We start from the raw sequence: 14,358 nt of genomic DNA on the forward strand, positions 1-14,358 counted from the left end.
CAACCGGGACCAATGGTGGTGGGCCAGGAGTGAGGCCCATTGGTCCCGGTTCGTCCCACCAACCGGGACCAAAAGGTCCAGACGAACTGGGACCAATGGCCCACGTGGCCCGGCCGCCCCCCTGGGCTCACGAATCGGGACCAATGCCCACATTGGTCCCGGTTCTAGACTGAACCGGGACTAATGGGCTGACCCGGCCTGGACCAAAGCCCTGTTTTCTACTAGTGGTGGTGGCAAAGGCTGGTGGGCGGCATGTTGGGTGATGCACTCTCGATTGTCTATGTTGGTGTTGGTTTCGTGGTGGGAGAAATCCCTGGCGGCTCGTCCGCCATCGGCGTGACTGTGCCCGTGGGCGTTGCCGGACCTTCTTGAGGGGCGTCGGTGATACCCCTTCCCATCTACCAACCGCGTACCAGGGGAAACCCTAGGACCTGTCCGGGCAGCAGCGGCGTCGCCGTCGCATTCCTTCCTGAAGGTGTTGCTTGGTATGCGAGACTTCGGAGTGCTAGGCGTGCGGTGGTACTTCTCCGGAGGGGGCGGCGAATATCGGCCATCTTCGCTTAGTTGAACTGCCGGCGTCGGCATTTGTTTCTTTTTCTTTCTCTCGTTTTTTCTTTTGTGCTTGTTTGTGCTGCGGCCCCAGCGAGTTGGTTGTATCGGTTGGTTGTTGCTTTATAATATAAAGCGGGGGAACCCTTTTTCGTAGAACATAGGTGGTAACATTACACATGCTAATTATCTTTATGATTTGTTTCCTGCTTCCGAGAATTGCTTCCGAAAATAATTTGTTATCCATATTTACAGGAGATACGTGCATCTTTTTGCCATGGAAACATTCCTCTTAACTGTTGGAAGCATATGGGAGATAATGTGTATCTAGTACACTAGTACTTATGTTTTCCGAGACTCATTTTAATGCAAAGACGACATTGCTTTTGTGCCATGGAAACATTCCAAACTGATGGAAGCATATGCTTTTGTGGTGCGGCAAAAAAATTTGTTCAACAGAATGATTTAATCTATGTTATATTTTTAGGAGAAGGAAATAAATTTTTCGTGTAAAGGAAGCAATTTTTTATAGTGGAAACATCTCCTTCGCAAAGAAATCATCAGTACGCACAACAAGAATGATTAAGCCTAAAATTTATTTCATAAGATAAGCAAGAAATATTACAATTCTTTTTGCAATTAAAAAGAAGACTATTACAACAACACTTTTTACAAGCTGGTCATGGACAACCGTTGTACAACCGACAACTTAGAGCAGTGGCTGGCTTGTCTTAGTTATAGCACACTCAACATCATTGCAAGGCATCTTGCGGACAACAAAGAAGCTCATTTGGAATCCGGTACAATTGTCTGTACATTAGAAGCATTCACTGAGAAAGAACAAAACACACACTGATAGTTGTTGATAAAATAAAATGTGCAAAAATGTATGTACAATAAAGTTTTACGAATAGAAAAAACACCGGCACTGGTTGAAGCACATAATAGTAGTGGTTGAAGCACATAATAGTAGTGGTTGAAGCACATATGTCTGCTAATGATTCCAACAAAATGTTTTTACGATTAAATAAGCATACACTTAAGATGCTGAAAGCAAAATTCGCTATACCATAGAGATACATGTAAGAAATAAAAGTAGGAAGCATGGCTACTAGGAAGCATTGGCTTCATTATATCGTAACATATATTTAACACACTGGAAACATGGATTTTGTATTTTTTTTAATCGCTCGCATGATTGGATGCGGAAAGTTGTGTTTCCAAAATAAGTTAAGAACATACAATTAATTAGATATTATTAAAATAGTTTGTTGTCAATATAACCAGAAACATGTATAAGAATGAACTGTTTCCAAGGCAAAAATAAACTAATTTGCCAACCTAAATCTGGAATATTGATACAATGATATTTGACAATTTCATGAACATAAGTGAGATTAGTAGTATCATCGAACATAAGTGAGAATTTTTTGAGCCTAAATCAACTTTTACTAGGATAAACCATGATCCGGGAAGGCATTGATTTGAGTAAGAAAATACACTCTCTATGTAGTAGTATATTGCAAAGAAATTGAATCATCATGGCAGCCTGAGAAACAGAGTTGCAAAATCAGGTGCAGAACAGCGAGCTGCTCACAAGAAGGCCATCATGGCTGCCTGAGGGAGGCCGTCGGCGCTGCAGCCACCACGATGGGCTGGATGGTATGCTACCGCTAGCTGCAGACAGATCGAGAGTCAGCCTTCCACAAGAAGCCCAGGCTCGAAGGAGGTGAGCAGCTCATCCGCGGCGTGGTGAAGAATGGCGAGCACTAATCGGATGACGAATCAAGGAAACGGCGGCGACGGAAGTGGAGGAAGGAAGGAACGGGTGCGAGGATAAGCTGCGGGGTTTAGGGATCGCGAGAATTTTTCCATTTACAATTATTTTTTTGCGTGGAAGATGGGATGTTCCAAGAGCTATCTGGACCGTGAGATCTAAGGTGAATCAATCAATGGAGAAAAAGGGGTCTGACGATGGAGAGAATTCAGACGCCTAATGTAAAGTGTTTCCCTACTTCTTTTCTGGTGCTATATGTAATATTTGTTATTGTTGGTGAGACTATTAATAAAGTTAGGGACTTCCCCAAAAAACGTTTATAGTGAGTACTAGTGCGCACTCACTTGTAAGCGCTCTGCATGGACACCGGTTCATTTTTTATAACTTTTTCCATGTTTTCTTGTTTCAATTCTATTTCCTAATTATTTATTTATTATCATTTTCTAAAACAATTTTATTTATTTTCAAGGGAGCATGATGTTTTTTGTTCACCACTACTAAAAAAGTGGTTTTATCCGAAAAAATAAGTGTCCAATAAAAATATCTATTTTTTTAAATACATCTCTAAAAATGCTCGTTATTTGTTACAAACTTGTACTCATAGCCCAAAATAGGTTCATTATAGTTTTTATGAAGTTTTATTGTTAACTATTTTTTTGTTTGTTTAGATGCATGCATATTTTTCTTGAACTATACAAGAACAAATAAATTCTACAAGATTGTCAAAACATATCTCTGGGAGCCACATAACATGTCGTTGGAACTATCGAAAGGATTCTCATTAACAGCATGAAGAAATTCCGTGAATGTCAAAACACATCTACTAAACTAAATCAACATTTTCAGACCATTTGAAAACTATTTTTCTGAGATACAAGACCATATGTTTTATGAATGGAACAATTCGGACACGCTACATGGATAAATTTAGAAAAAATTAATTTCACATACTCCCTCCAATCCATATTAATTGTCGCAGTCTTGGAGTTGTACTGCGTCAGTGACAGAGTTGTACTAAATCAGCGACAATTAATATGAATCGGAGTATAAAGTTCTACTAAGTCAAGTCAGTGACAATTAATATGGATAAGAGGGAACGTGATATTGCGTTTAGAAAAGTCCGGTTATACAAATGGATCTTGATTTGAACATTACTCCCTCTTTTTCGGTTTATAGGGCTTATCTCAACTTTTTTGGCTTTTCAATTTAAATGGCTCATCTTCATCTCATTATTAGTTTCCAAGGCGCATTAAATCTTTGCATGCAAGAATTAAAAAGGAACACACCAATGCATGTAATGTTCCTACTCATCTAGTGGTCAAGCACGCAGGCATTGCAATTAATCCAAATTAATGTATGAGTTTAATTGAGATAGTTTTGTAAAATACGAGATATATTCTTCCACTCGCAAAATGCTTTGGTTGATGAGATTTCAGATTTAAGCCCTATAAATCGGAAAGGAGGGAGTAGGTTTGAATGTTCTTGCTAACCCCGGAGCGCCGAGCAGCGGTTGGATTGGCCTGACTCTTCAAGACCAAAGATACTCGGCTTCCTCTTCATCAAGTCACGAAATTCGACCCTTAGTTAGCAGCACCAAAATTAGAGCAGGCCCAAGACAAGCAAGAAGAGTCAGTCAGCACCGATCAGGCAGGAAACAGACAATAAGCTAAGAGTACTGAAAGAAGGTGGTCGCTCAGCCAAAGCCCTAGTTCAACCAGAACAGTAGGGAAAGCGGTAGAGGCCGATCACAACGAAAATGCGCGCTGCCAAGGCTCGGCGTGCAGCCCGCATTGCGGCTGGCCTTCTGCAGGACAAAGAGGAGGCCCCGACGTTGGATGAGGCAAAAATTCAAACAAGCTAACATAAATTCCGATGTGTATAGGTGCTTCCATGGCTGTGCATAGACGTACGTGAAAACGATGCCGTGAAGGCCAACTTAGCATACCCGGATCCCGACCGAGAAACGGAAAGTCCACACCGAGCACGAGTTCCTCTCGCATCAAATCGATCGATTTCCTCGAGCTAGCGTCTGCACGCAGATCCTACCTGCCACCGATTCATCAACATGGAAGCCGTCGCCGACGGTGTCCGCTTCCCCTGCGACGTGCTCCTGGACATCCTCCGCCGCCTCCCCGCACGCGCCCTCGCCAGGTCCAGATGCGTCTGCCACACGTGGCGGGCCGCGATCGACGACGCCCACGACGTCCTCCTCCCTTGCTACTTCCCCCGGCGCGTCTTTCCTGGCATCTTCGTCACCAAGGTCGGATGCCACACGGACGCCGCCTTCTTCGCCCCACCGCCGGGCACACGGGCCGCCGACCGGTCCGACTTCTGGTGCCCCGTCTCCCTGCTCGACCGGGCTTCTGTGCACCACTCATGCAACGGCCTTCTCCTCCTCGAGGACCGGTGGAGAGGCTACTTAGTGTGCAACCCGGCTACGGCGCGGTTTGCTGACCTGCCAATCCCAAAGATGTCGCCGACATGCCACGTCGACGAGATGTTCCTCGCTTTCGACCCAGCCGTCTCGCTGCACTATCAGGTGTTCCTTTTTCAGGAGGAGGACCCGCCACGCATTCCGGAACCACCTACGTGGGTCGACCTAGAGAAAACGTACTTGCCCAATTTGTTTGAAGAAGAGCAATTGTCCGAAGAAGAAGAACAAGATGATAACATGGATTTGGGCCATGTCGAGCAACCCCAAGAGGAAGGGGTCGGGGAACCAAAAGAAAAGGTTGTGCCTTTGATAGTATACTCGTCGCGCACAGGGCACTGGGAGAACCGGGAGTTCATACCTGGATGTTGTGCCCCAGGGCACCTCTACGACGCGGTGACCACTTCGCCTGACAGCTACGAAAATGTGCGGTCATCCGAGTACTGGCACGGGTCGCTCTATGTACATTGCCGCAACAGTGTTCTCATGATCTTACGACCCTCAAAGTGGGCTTACGATATGGTCCAGCTCCCTGGGGAACCCTGTGCTACAAAGGGATCTTACTCACTACCCAAAAATTCAGTCTTGTCAAGCTATGAAAGAGGGATTCACTACGTGGCTTTCAACCAGCTGCAACTCCAAGTATGGAAGCTAACTGAATCGATAGATGGTCAACTAGGGTGGGCACTGGCAAACGAGGCCAGCCTCAACCCACAAGATCATATAATTGACCATCTTACAATAGAGCCAAGGGTGAAATGGGGAGTGGTTGAAAGTAGCGATGAGCTAGTGAGCTTGTTCGAAGACAGGTCCTGTTGAGAAAGCATGTGCAATGAGGATTATTGTCATGATGATTATATAGAGGATGACAACTACGAAGGTGTCAAAGAGGAGGATGAGGGTCAAGAGGAGGAGGAGGAGGGACACGAAGCAGAAGATGCTAGGAGTATAGGTGGTTCTGAACATTTCTGGAACTCCGACGAAGACAATTTCATTCATGTAGATGGGGACGCCGACCATCTTGGACCATTGGCATGGAGTTTCTGGAATTTCTATAGAATCATGGGATTCCATCCTCACAAGAATGCGCTCATCCTCTTACTCCACTCAATGGTGGTAGTGTACCATCTTGATACGTCGAGGATGCAATATCTAGGCGATAAGCATGAGCTCATCAAAGACCACTTCCAACAAGCTTGTTGCGCCTACCGTTCCTTCCCTTACCGACCTTGCTACGTAGATGCGTTGCCGACAGGAGATTTGTCATGATCACCATTCTAATGGGTCGTGCTCTCTCTCTATCTCTCTCTGTGTGTGTGTGTGTGTGTGTGTGTGTGTGTGTCGCCTATAAGTATGCGGTGTCTCCTAGCTAAGCTGAATCCTCCTACATGGGTCTGGCGTCGTCGATTCTGCAGTGGTGCGGCCTCGCGCGGAAGGTCCTCCGCATCCTGGTGGGAAGCCTTCCTGACCCGGCCAACTGCCCCCGCTGCCGCGCTGACGGCGCCGTCTGCCGTCCATGGCTCTCGGGCGTGCTCTGCCATGGCCCCCAAGAGCGTCTGCCGTGGATCGCCGGTTCAGCCAAGTTCGTCATGGTCCCCTACAGCGGCCACGTGCACCGCCTCCCCGACAACGCCAGGTGCGTCGGCTCCACCGACGACTGGCTCGCCCTCGGCCTCGGCCAGGAGCACACCACCGAGAAGGGCACAAGACACCATGTCGCGCGCAACTATGTCTTGCACAACCCCTTCTCAAACAGATCTCTGCCGCTGCCTGAGCTCGACACCGTGGTCGTCCATGACAGGTCTCTCATACGCAAGTTCCTCATGCGCTCCATGGTCGACGACTTCATCGCCATCATCACCAACAACAGGAAGCATCCGCTCATTGTGTTCCAGCGAGGGAAGGGCGTGTGGTCGCCGGCGACACAAACAAATCCATATATCTACCTCATTGACATCGCCTTTCTTGGCGATAAGCTATATGCCATCACCACGGCTGAGGATCTCATCCCTCTTGATCTTGCATTGGATGGAGACGGAAGGCCCATGGTTGCAATGGGAACACGTGTCATCAAGAAATCGTTCTACTATGATTATTATGAATCACATACCACACTTCTGATGAGGAGGGTGATGATCATGACGATGCAGAAAACGGCAATGAAGAGAAGGAAGAGGAAAAACACAATGACTTGACATATACCAGCATCAATTGCTCTGCTGTATTTGATCATGATGCTGAACCTGGTAATATCACCATGATTAGCCGGCACCTCATCGAGTCGGATGGGAAGCTACTCATGGTAAAGCATCGTCAGAACCTCCATCCAGAAGGTTCATGGGTCACTCTCAAAGTGGATGTTTTGGAAGCAGACTTTAGCACACACGCATGGGTGCCACTGACCGAAGGGCTAGGCGGCCGTCGAGCACTCTTTGTTAGCATGAATTTCTCCAAGTCCGTTCCGGCACCTTATGGAGAGGTGGAGGAAGATGTGATTTATTTCATGGACACGGGCGACAAGTTCAATATGAAGTTTGGTACTTGTAGCCCGTCAAAGATTTGTGATGATTCTGGAACAACATGGCTCTTCCCCCTAGAGATGGTGCTTTGAAATGCAAAAAAGGTTGTGTTACAATGTTGCAATCTAAGATTAGATTTCAGTGATAATATGTTATCATGTATTTCCTTTCATAGTGTATCGTGACAAAAAAGGCTTGTTTTTTACGTTTATGTATGTACTCTATTATTTTTGTTCAGATTATAAGGGCTGAATTACATCCAATCCAAACCTATAAGAGAAGACATGGGCGCAGATATATAATGAGCGAGCTTTTTGGCCCGCTTGTGGCCCACTGAGGAACGGATTAATCATCCAATATAACAACAATCAACATTATTAAGTACTAGCAAATACCCCACGTGTTGCAGCGGGACCTTGTTACAATTTTTTCTAACACTAAGGGATAAAGAAACAAAAATATGGGGTGCATATGTCATCTTATTAAGAATAAAGTGTGAAACATGTAACTGGTAAATCATTTGCTAGCAATCGGAACTATTGATGAGTATCCTGAGAAAGGCACGATTTCTATACTGATTGATGAAATACAACAAATTCAGTCTCAAAAGGCTACTACTGTAAAACTAACTGACAACTTTTTCTCCAAAGCAAATTGTAAAACGAAGTTCTGAATAAGCAATACACAAATTTGGCCATTAGTGCTCAACTTGGTGATGGCATATGACGGTGACTTGAATAGTTTGGATACCATGAATTCTACCAAATTCAACACACACATTTACAGGGCATAAGATTAATAGTAAGCTATCTCCATCCATGTATATCTGCACAAAACATTGGCCAAAAAGTACAAGATCATCATATTTAAGTCATGGGATTTGGAGTGGTTCCTAAGGCCACGACGTGAGGCCTTTTAGACTTGATCAACATCTGTACTAATACATTTAACCAGCCTGTAATTTCTTTAGAACAACATATCAAATTCTAAAAGACCATTCTTAGTTTAGCCCATACGATTACCATGTGCCTGGCTTGTCTGAATTTTATAGAAAGTTCTAAGAACTATATTCCCTTTTTTCACACCTATAGAAATTAACATATCTGCTCATACTAAAGAAAATATGCTGGTGACAGTGTCCAGCCCCCATCGGCTTTCTTTCTATCTATGCCTGCATGAACCCCATGATGAAGAGGTCAGATCCAGCCGGCGGCTCATGCCGAGATAGGGCAGGTGAGGAGCGTGAGAAAGGTGTGTCATGTGCCGAGATAGGATGATTGTATTACATAGCCAGCCCAACAGTCTGAAATTACGGATGATGCTTGGCTCTAGTTTACATTTGTGGTTTCTGAAAACAAGGGACTACATCAAACTACTACATCAAACTTGGTTCAAACTACTACATCAAAGTTCAGTGCAAATTTGGTTCAAACTACTACATCAAACTTGGTTCGAAATATTTTACATAAATACTTTAGATAACTTAAGGGAACAAAATTTGGACTAGATTGCATACAAACTTACTAAAATTACTTGCTATCACTATCGCTCTCGTTCTCCAACCTCTCCCAGTCTGATTCTGTAAACCTCCAATCATACCGCCATGGCCCTCATCGCTGGCATCACCTAACCTGCTCCGCTACCACCGCCTTCATAGTCCGAGTCGCTGGAGGAGAGCTTGATGTCCTTTGTCGTCTCGTTCGTACTAGCCTAACCCGCGCGGCAGCACGCAGCGCTTGGTGATTACTTATGAATATATGTAGTCTATTGATTTAAGAATAAATCAATGCATACTCATTTACTTTTTAATTCAAGAAAGTCAGACGGATATATAGAGCTATTGAAGACACTGGAGATGTGAATTTATTAAAATCTTGCAAATCTGTGGATACAAACAGACTATTTAGAAGTGGCACGCTTCTAAGATAAACTAATTATTCAAACTATATGCAGTCCACTCTATGTGGTGAACTGTATATAGAGACACAACCACGCTGTAGAAGTAAGCCACACAACCACGCAGTAGAAGTAAGCCACACAACCACGCCATATAAGTAAGCTAGAAGCAGTCTGTGGTGGATTAGATCATCCTGGTGTATCCTCCTGTAGGATTGGCGCCGGTGATGAAGTGGTACAGAGCTTTTGCAAATTCTTACATACGTCCAACAGGAGGATGCGCGCCTGTGTACGTGATGATAGGATCATCGCTGCCTGGGCGCTGAGGGTACATACGGAGTGGCAATATATCAAAAAAATTGTTGCACATTGCTGCTAGAATCATTGTTTGTCTTGTAAACTTGTTTTGCTGCGCAGCTACTTGCTGACGGGCCATATTGAATCGCCATTGCTTTGCTTGTGCATTTTCTCTGGCCGTGAACAGTCTTTCCTTTGTAACTTCAAGAGCATAGTAATTTTGGTCATTGATGGAAATATCATAATCTACACAGATACATTATAAGGCATGCCCGGCCCAAACCATCCCTCCCTTTCCTGCTTCCTCTACCACCAGAGCGGAAGCCACCAGCGCGGAAAAAATAGATGGATTGAGCGACGTGACATTAACCTGGATTTAGCCTCTCAACCGCCACCGCCACCTCTAACCCTCCTATCGTAGCCTCCGCTGCCCTACCCAAACCACGAGAAGTCGTCACCAACGGGGACGGCCATGGGCATGTTTGCGGTGGCGTAGGGGTTTGTGGCAGAGTCAGCGACCAACGGCTAAGGATAGTAGCATCGGCCAGATTGCTGCACTGAACCCCACCATATCAGGCCCTCCGCATGCACCTCTTGCAAGTCGTCGGTGATGGCTCCCACCAGTAGTCGGTGATATCTCATGCGTGCGCCGCCAACTCGGCCGCGTAGGGGAGATTGTACTGGCGCCGAGAGATGAATTGCATCCTGGCAGTTGGGGCTCCGACGAGGTATGGACGGCCCCGGCGGCAGACACCACTTCGGCAAGAACCACCATGACCTACCCACCAAGAAAGAAGAACACCGCTTCGTGTGGCGAAGCGAATCGGAGATGGCAAACCCTACCAGAAGTATCATGCAAAGTGGCGATCAGAAGCATCGATCTGCAAAGCGGCGCCCAGAAGCGTCGATGCACACGGCGGCGCAAGAACCATCATGAAGACCAACACCGTCTAACCGCCATGCAAGTCACGATTAAAAAAATATATATGGAACCCCTTAAAACAACACCATGTGACATATATATGATAAGCAATCCAAACTACTCAAAAAAAAACCCCCCTCTAAAACAAGGACACACAAAAGGCGCGCTGGATCATAAGCAAAAAAAAAAAGGCATGCAAAGGAGATCCCCGCATGCAAATCCGCATCAGCGCCCGCTTACGAAAGTATTGCATGACAGGAGTAGGCATCACTCAAAAAACAGCCACATATACAAATTAGAACCATATCCAACACAAACAAAAAAAGAAAAGAAGAAAGGCAGTGGCAGATGCATGTTTCAGAACCTAAACTCACCAAGAGGAGTAGGCCGACCGAAAGCACCGGCCACACGCAAAGGCACACCCTTGGAACGATTAACAACAGACGGAGCACCCACCAAGCGATGATCAAGGTGAACATCAGCAGGAAGAGAAAAAGGATAACCAGACGACCCATGAATCGTCTGGGCCACCGAGGAAGCTGCAACAGAACATTGGACGAACAGCATTAAAAACAGGCCGAAATCCATGTAGCTAAGCAAATAAACCAAAAAAAACATGTCGCATGGACCACACACAAAGACCCACACAAGCAGCTTATAGAAAGAAAAAAATCATCACCAACCGTCCCAACGTCAACAAAAAAAATTATGCCCATCTTACAACAGCCAGCACAACCAACATAATACACAGAGAAGAAGCAGAAACTCACCAGATCCCACGCCGGCGAGCGGAGCAGCAGGCATGAGACCATCAAATGCACAAGAACAATCAGCAGTAAGAGTGTAGCCTTCACAAAAAGGAAGAGAAGAAAGAAGCGAGTGTAGTAAGCAAGGCAGAAAAAGAAACGTACGCAAGCAGACAGAGACAGTCGCATGCATAACAAGAAGCCAACGCACTTGCCTTAAGTAGAGTCAACAGGCCACTTCCCTAAAGAAATCTCTTGACGGCGGCGATCAAGACCGCCGATGGGGAACCAAACGTTGACCATGTACAAAAAAAAGCAACCAAATGAAGCGACCACACTCCGAGTAAACCAATACGTAAACATACTAAATAAGCTTGCAAATACTCGAGTAGGCTGAATGAACTTACCAACCCGTCCAGAACGCAACGGCCGGCGAACCGCACGGCGGCAACGACACCTTAAATGAACAACAGGCAATTCATCGCGGACAACAACCTCTTCCATTACTGTGGGATGATCCGCGGGAGGGAAACGACCGCAGCCATTACGCACACGGGCGATAACAGCCGCCGGATCCCTGGAGGACGCCCCGCCGGCCCCGACCAAACCGAGCAACAGGAGGAGTAACCATCGCTGCCTCTATAAATCCTGCCACTAAATGCAGGAAGGAACGCCCACCAGAATGAGAGGAAGCTCAATGGGAAGGCCCATATTTATAGCAGGCGACGACGAATCGAAAGACAAATCGAAGACAGCCACTCCATGTGAGGAAGAAACGACCAGAAGAATAAAGAAAGGCGGCAGCCGACGGAGTACCAGGCCTAGAAAGCACGACCGAAGCGGCAGCCGACTGCACAAAGACACACGCGCTGCGAAGAAAAATCCAATTTTGAAACAACAGACGGTGTAAAAGTTGGCCACGACAGCATGGGATTCGGTACATGCAATCAAGGACAAACGGAAAAAGACAAAACCGTTGGAAAAAGACGGAGGAACATGCACACAACACATGCAGCCCAATGGGAACTGCGCATCGTGCATGCAGATGCAAGCCCATTGCATGCTAGAACCAGGGACCCACCCAGAATCGCTACATGAACACGGACGTGCACACAGCCAAATCCCCCACTAAAACACATGTCACACACCCATTGGTGTGATTTCTACTGATAAGAAAAAGTCAAAAAACCAGGGTAAAAGAAACCTGGTCAGATTTAGTATATGTATAATTCTTCTTGTATAGCCGGCTCTCCGGGCACAGGTGGCGGAGCTTCACCATGTGCGCCTTGCCGGCTTGCTTCGCTTAGAGGCGCTCGTGAGCCTCCCAATCTTCTCGCATCTCACGTGCGGTGGCCACCCGGGAGTCGACGAGCGCCAACTATGGTAGGCTGGCGGGGAAGTTGAGCCAAGCGTCGGTGTCATGGTGGCAGGCCAACATAATATTTCCTGTGCCGCCTACGCTGCCGAGTGAAAAAATGCGATGCATATCGGCTTGATCTCCGCAACCCATGTTCCCCAGCGTTGTTGCACTCTGAGATATTTGCTCTGCAGCAGTGGTGGTTGTGAGAGGTCGGTAAAGCCGGGAAAGCAGCGTGTTGATGTCATGTACTCCTTGAGAGTTCTTACAGTGTAGGCATGAACAGCCGACCCAGTACAAACCTAGACGTACTCGTACCGGACTCACATATAGAAAACCGACATTTTATTTTATTTACCAATGCATTGACCAATTAGTACGTACATATACTACCTTAACTAGTACAGTACTAATCCTACACGGACACTAACTTCTATCTTTGACTAAAATAAATTTGTATTACTTCAGAAGCACAGCCAAACACGTTTGGAAACTGACGAACTAACCAACACGAATACGTGTAGGATTCAGACAGCCCAACTCCTTTTATGGTGCTATATACTCCCTCTGTTTTTATTTACTCTGCATATTAGAGTTGACTGAAGTCAAATTTCATAAAGTTTGATCAAGTTTATAGAAAATAATATAGACATTTATCATAATAAATCTATACGATGTGAAAGTATATTTAATAATAAATCTAATATTGTTGATTTGTTATTGTATATCTTAATATTTTTGTATATAAACTTGTCAAAGTTTGTAAAGCTTGACTTTGACCAAAGCTAATATGCGAACTAAATAAAAACGGAGGGAGTATATATACGATCAAGGCTGCACACCCAATACGATCGAATCTCGAAGAGAAGAAAATACGCTTCTTCTACATGGGCCTGGCGTCGTCTATTCTGCAATGTTGCGGCCTTTCGCGGAGCATCCTCGACCAAGTGGTGGCCACCCTTCCTGACCAGGCCAACTGCGCTCGCTGCCGTGCCGACGGTGCCATCTTCCGCCCATGGCACTCGACCGACCCCCAAGCGCAATCGCTGCCGTGGACTCCCCTCTGTAGCAACGTCATCATCGCCCCCTACAACAGCCACACCCACCGCCTACCTGACGACGCTAGGTCTGTCGGCTCCACCGACGACTGGCTCGCCCTCGGCTTGGGCCATAACTACACCACCGAGGATGACAAGACACACTATGTTGTGCACAACTATGTCTTGCACAATCCTTTCACAAACAGGTTTCTGCCATTGCCTGAGCTCGACGCCGTCATCATCGACGACAGGTCCACGATCCGCAAGTTCCTCATGCGCTCCACAGTTGATGACTTCGTCGCGGTCATCACCAACAACAGGAAGCATCCACTCATTGTGTTCCAGCGAGGAAAGGGCGTCTGGTCGTCGGAGCCACCGACAACTCCATATATCTATCTCATTGACATCACCTTCCTTGGTGATAAACTATACGCCATCACCGAGGCTGAGGACCTCATCCCCCTTGACCTCGCAGTGGATGGGGACGGAAGGCCCATGGTCACAATGGGAACACGTGTTATCAAGAAATCGCTCTACTATGATAATTATGAATCACAAACCACTTTTGACAAGGAGGACAACGATCATGCCGATAACCAAAATGAAGAGGAGGAGGAAGAAGAAGAGGAGGTCAGTAGTCTCAATGAAGAGGATGAAGAAGAAGAAGAAGATAATGACTTGACCTATATCAATTGCTCTGTTGAATTTGATCATGATGTTGAACCTATCACCATAATTAGCCGGCACCTCATCGAGTCGCATGGGAAACTACTCATGGTAAGACATTGTCGGTGCCTCCATCCAGATCACCTCCATTCAGACGC

At 46.1% G+C, this 14,358-nt stretch overlaps 1 protein-coding gene across 2 annotated transcripts; it reads right to left on the reverse strand.

The window, feature by feature from the left end:
- Positions 1-9,116: 9,116 nt before the first annotated feature.
- On the reverse strand, positions 9,117-11,803 carry LOC119273563. 2 transcript variants are annotated; one of them, XR_005134908.1, is made up of 3 exons: positions 11,162-11,803; positions 10,766-10,930; positions 9,117-10,308 (listed from the first exon to the last, which is right to left on the reverse strand). XR_005134908.1 is itself a non-coding variant. In XM_037554682.1 (3 exons), exons 1-3 carry the CDS (start codon positions 11,328-11,330, stop codon positions 9,429-9,431), a joined length of 576 nt encoding a protein of 191 aa, XP_037410579.1. In that variant the 5' UTR covers positions 11,331-11,803; the 3' UTR covers positions 9,117-9,428. The 2 variants fall into 2 exon arrangements, 1 of the variants encoding a protein (XP_037410579.1); XM_037554682.1 differs by having other exon boundaries at positions 9,117-9,670.
- Positions 11,804-14,358: the final 2,555 nt, after the last annotated feature.

This window comes from Triticum dicoccoides, chromosome 3A, assembly GCF_002162155.2.
Source record: "Triticum dicoccoides isolate Atlit2015 ecotype Zavitan chromosome 3A, WEW_v2.0, whole genome shotgun sequence".
Taxonomy (NCBI): Eukaryota; Viridiplantae; Streptophyta; class Magnoliopsida; order Poales; family Poaceae; genus Triticum; species Triticum dicoccoides.

Excerpts from the sequence above, each read along its gene's own strand:
- LOC119273563 (XM_037554682.1), bottom strand. The coding sequence starts at position 11,330 with ATGCATGCGACTGTCTCTGTCTGCTTGCGTACGTTTCTTTTTCTGCCT. Across the intron at positions 10,931-11,161 it reads GCTCGCCGGCGTGGGATCTG|CTTCCTCGGTGGCCCAGACG; the intron begins GTGAGTTTCTGC and ends GTTCTGTTGCAG. Across the intron at positions 9,671-10,765 it reads CGGTCGGCCTACTCCTCTTG|TTACAAAGGAAAGACTGTTC; the intron begins GTGAGTTTAGGT and ends ATGCTCTTGAAG.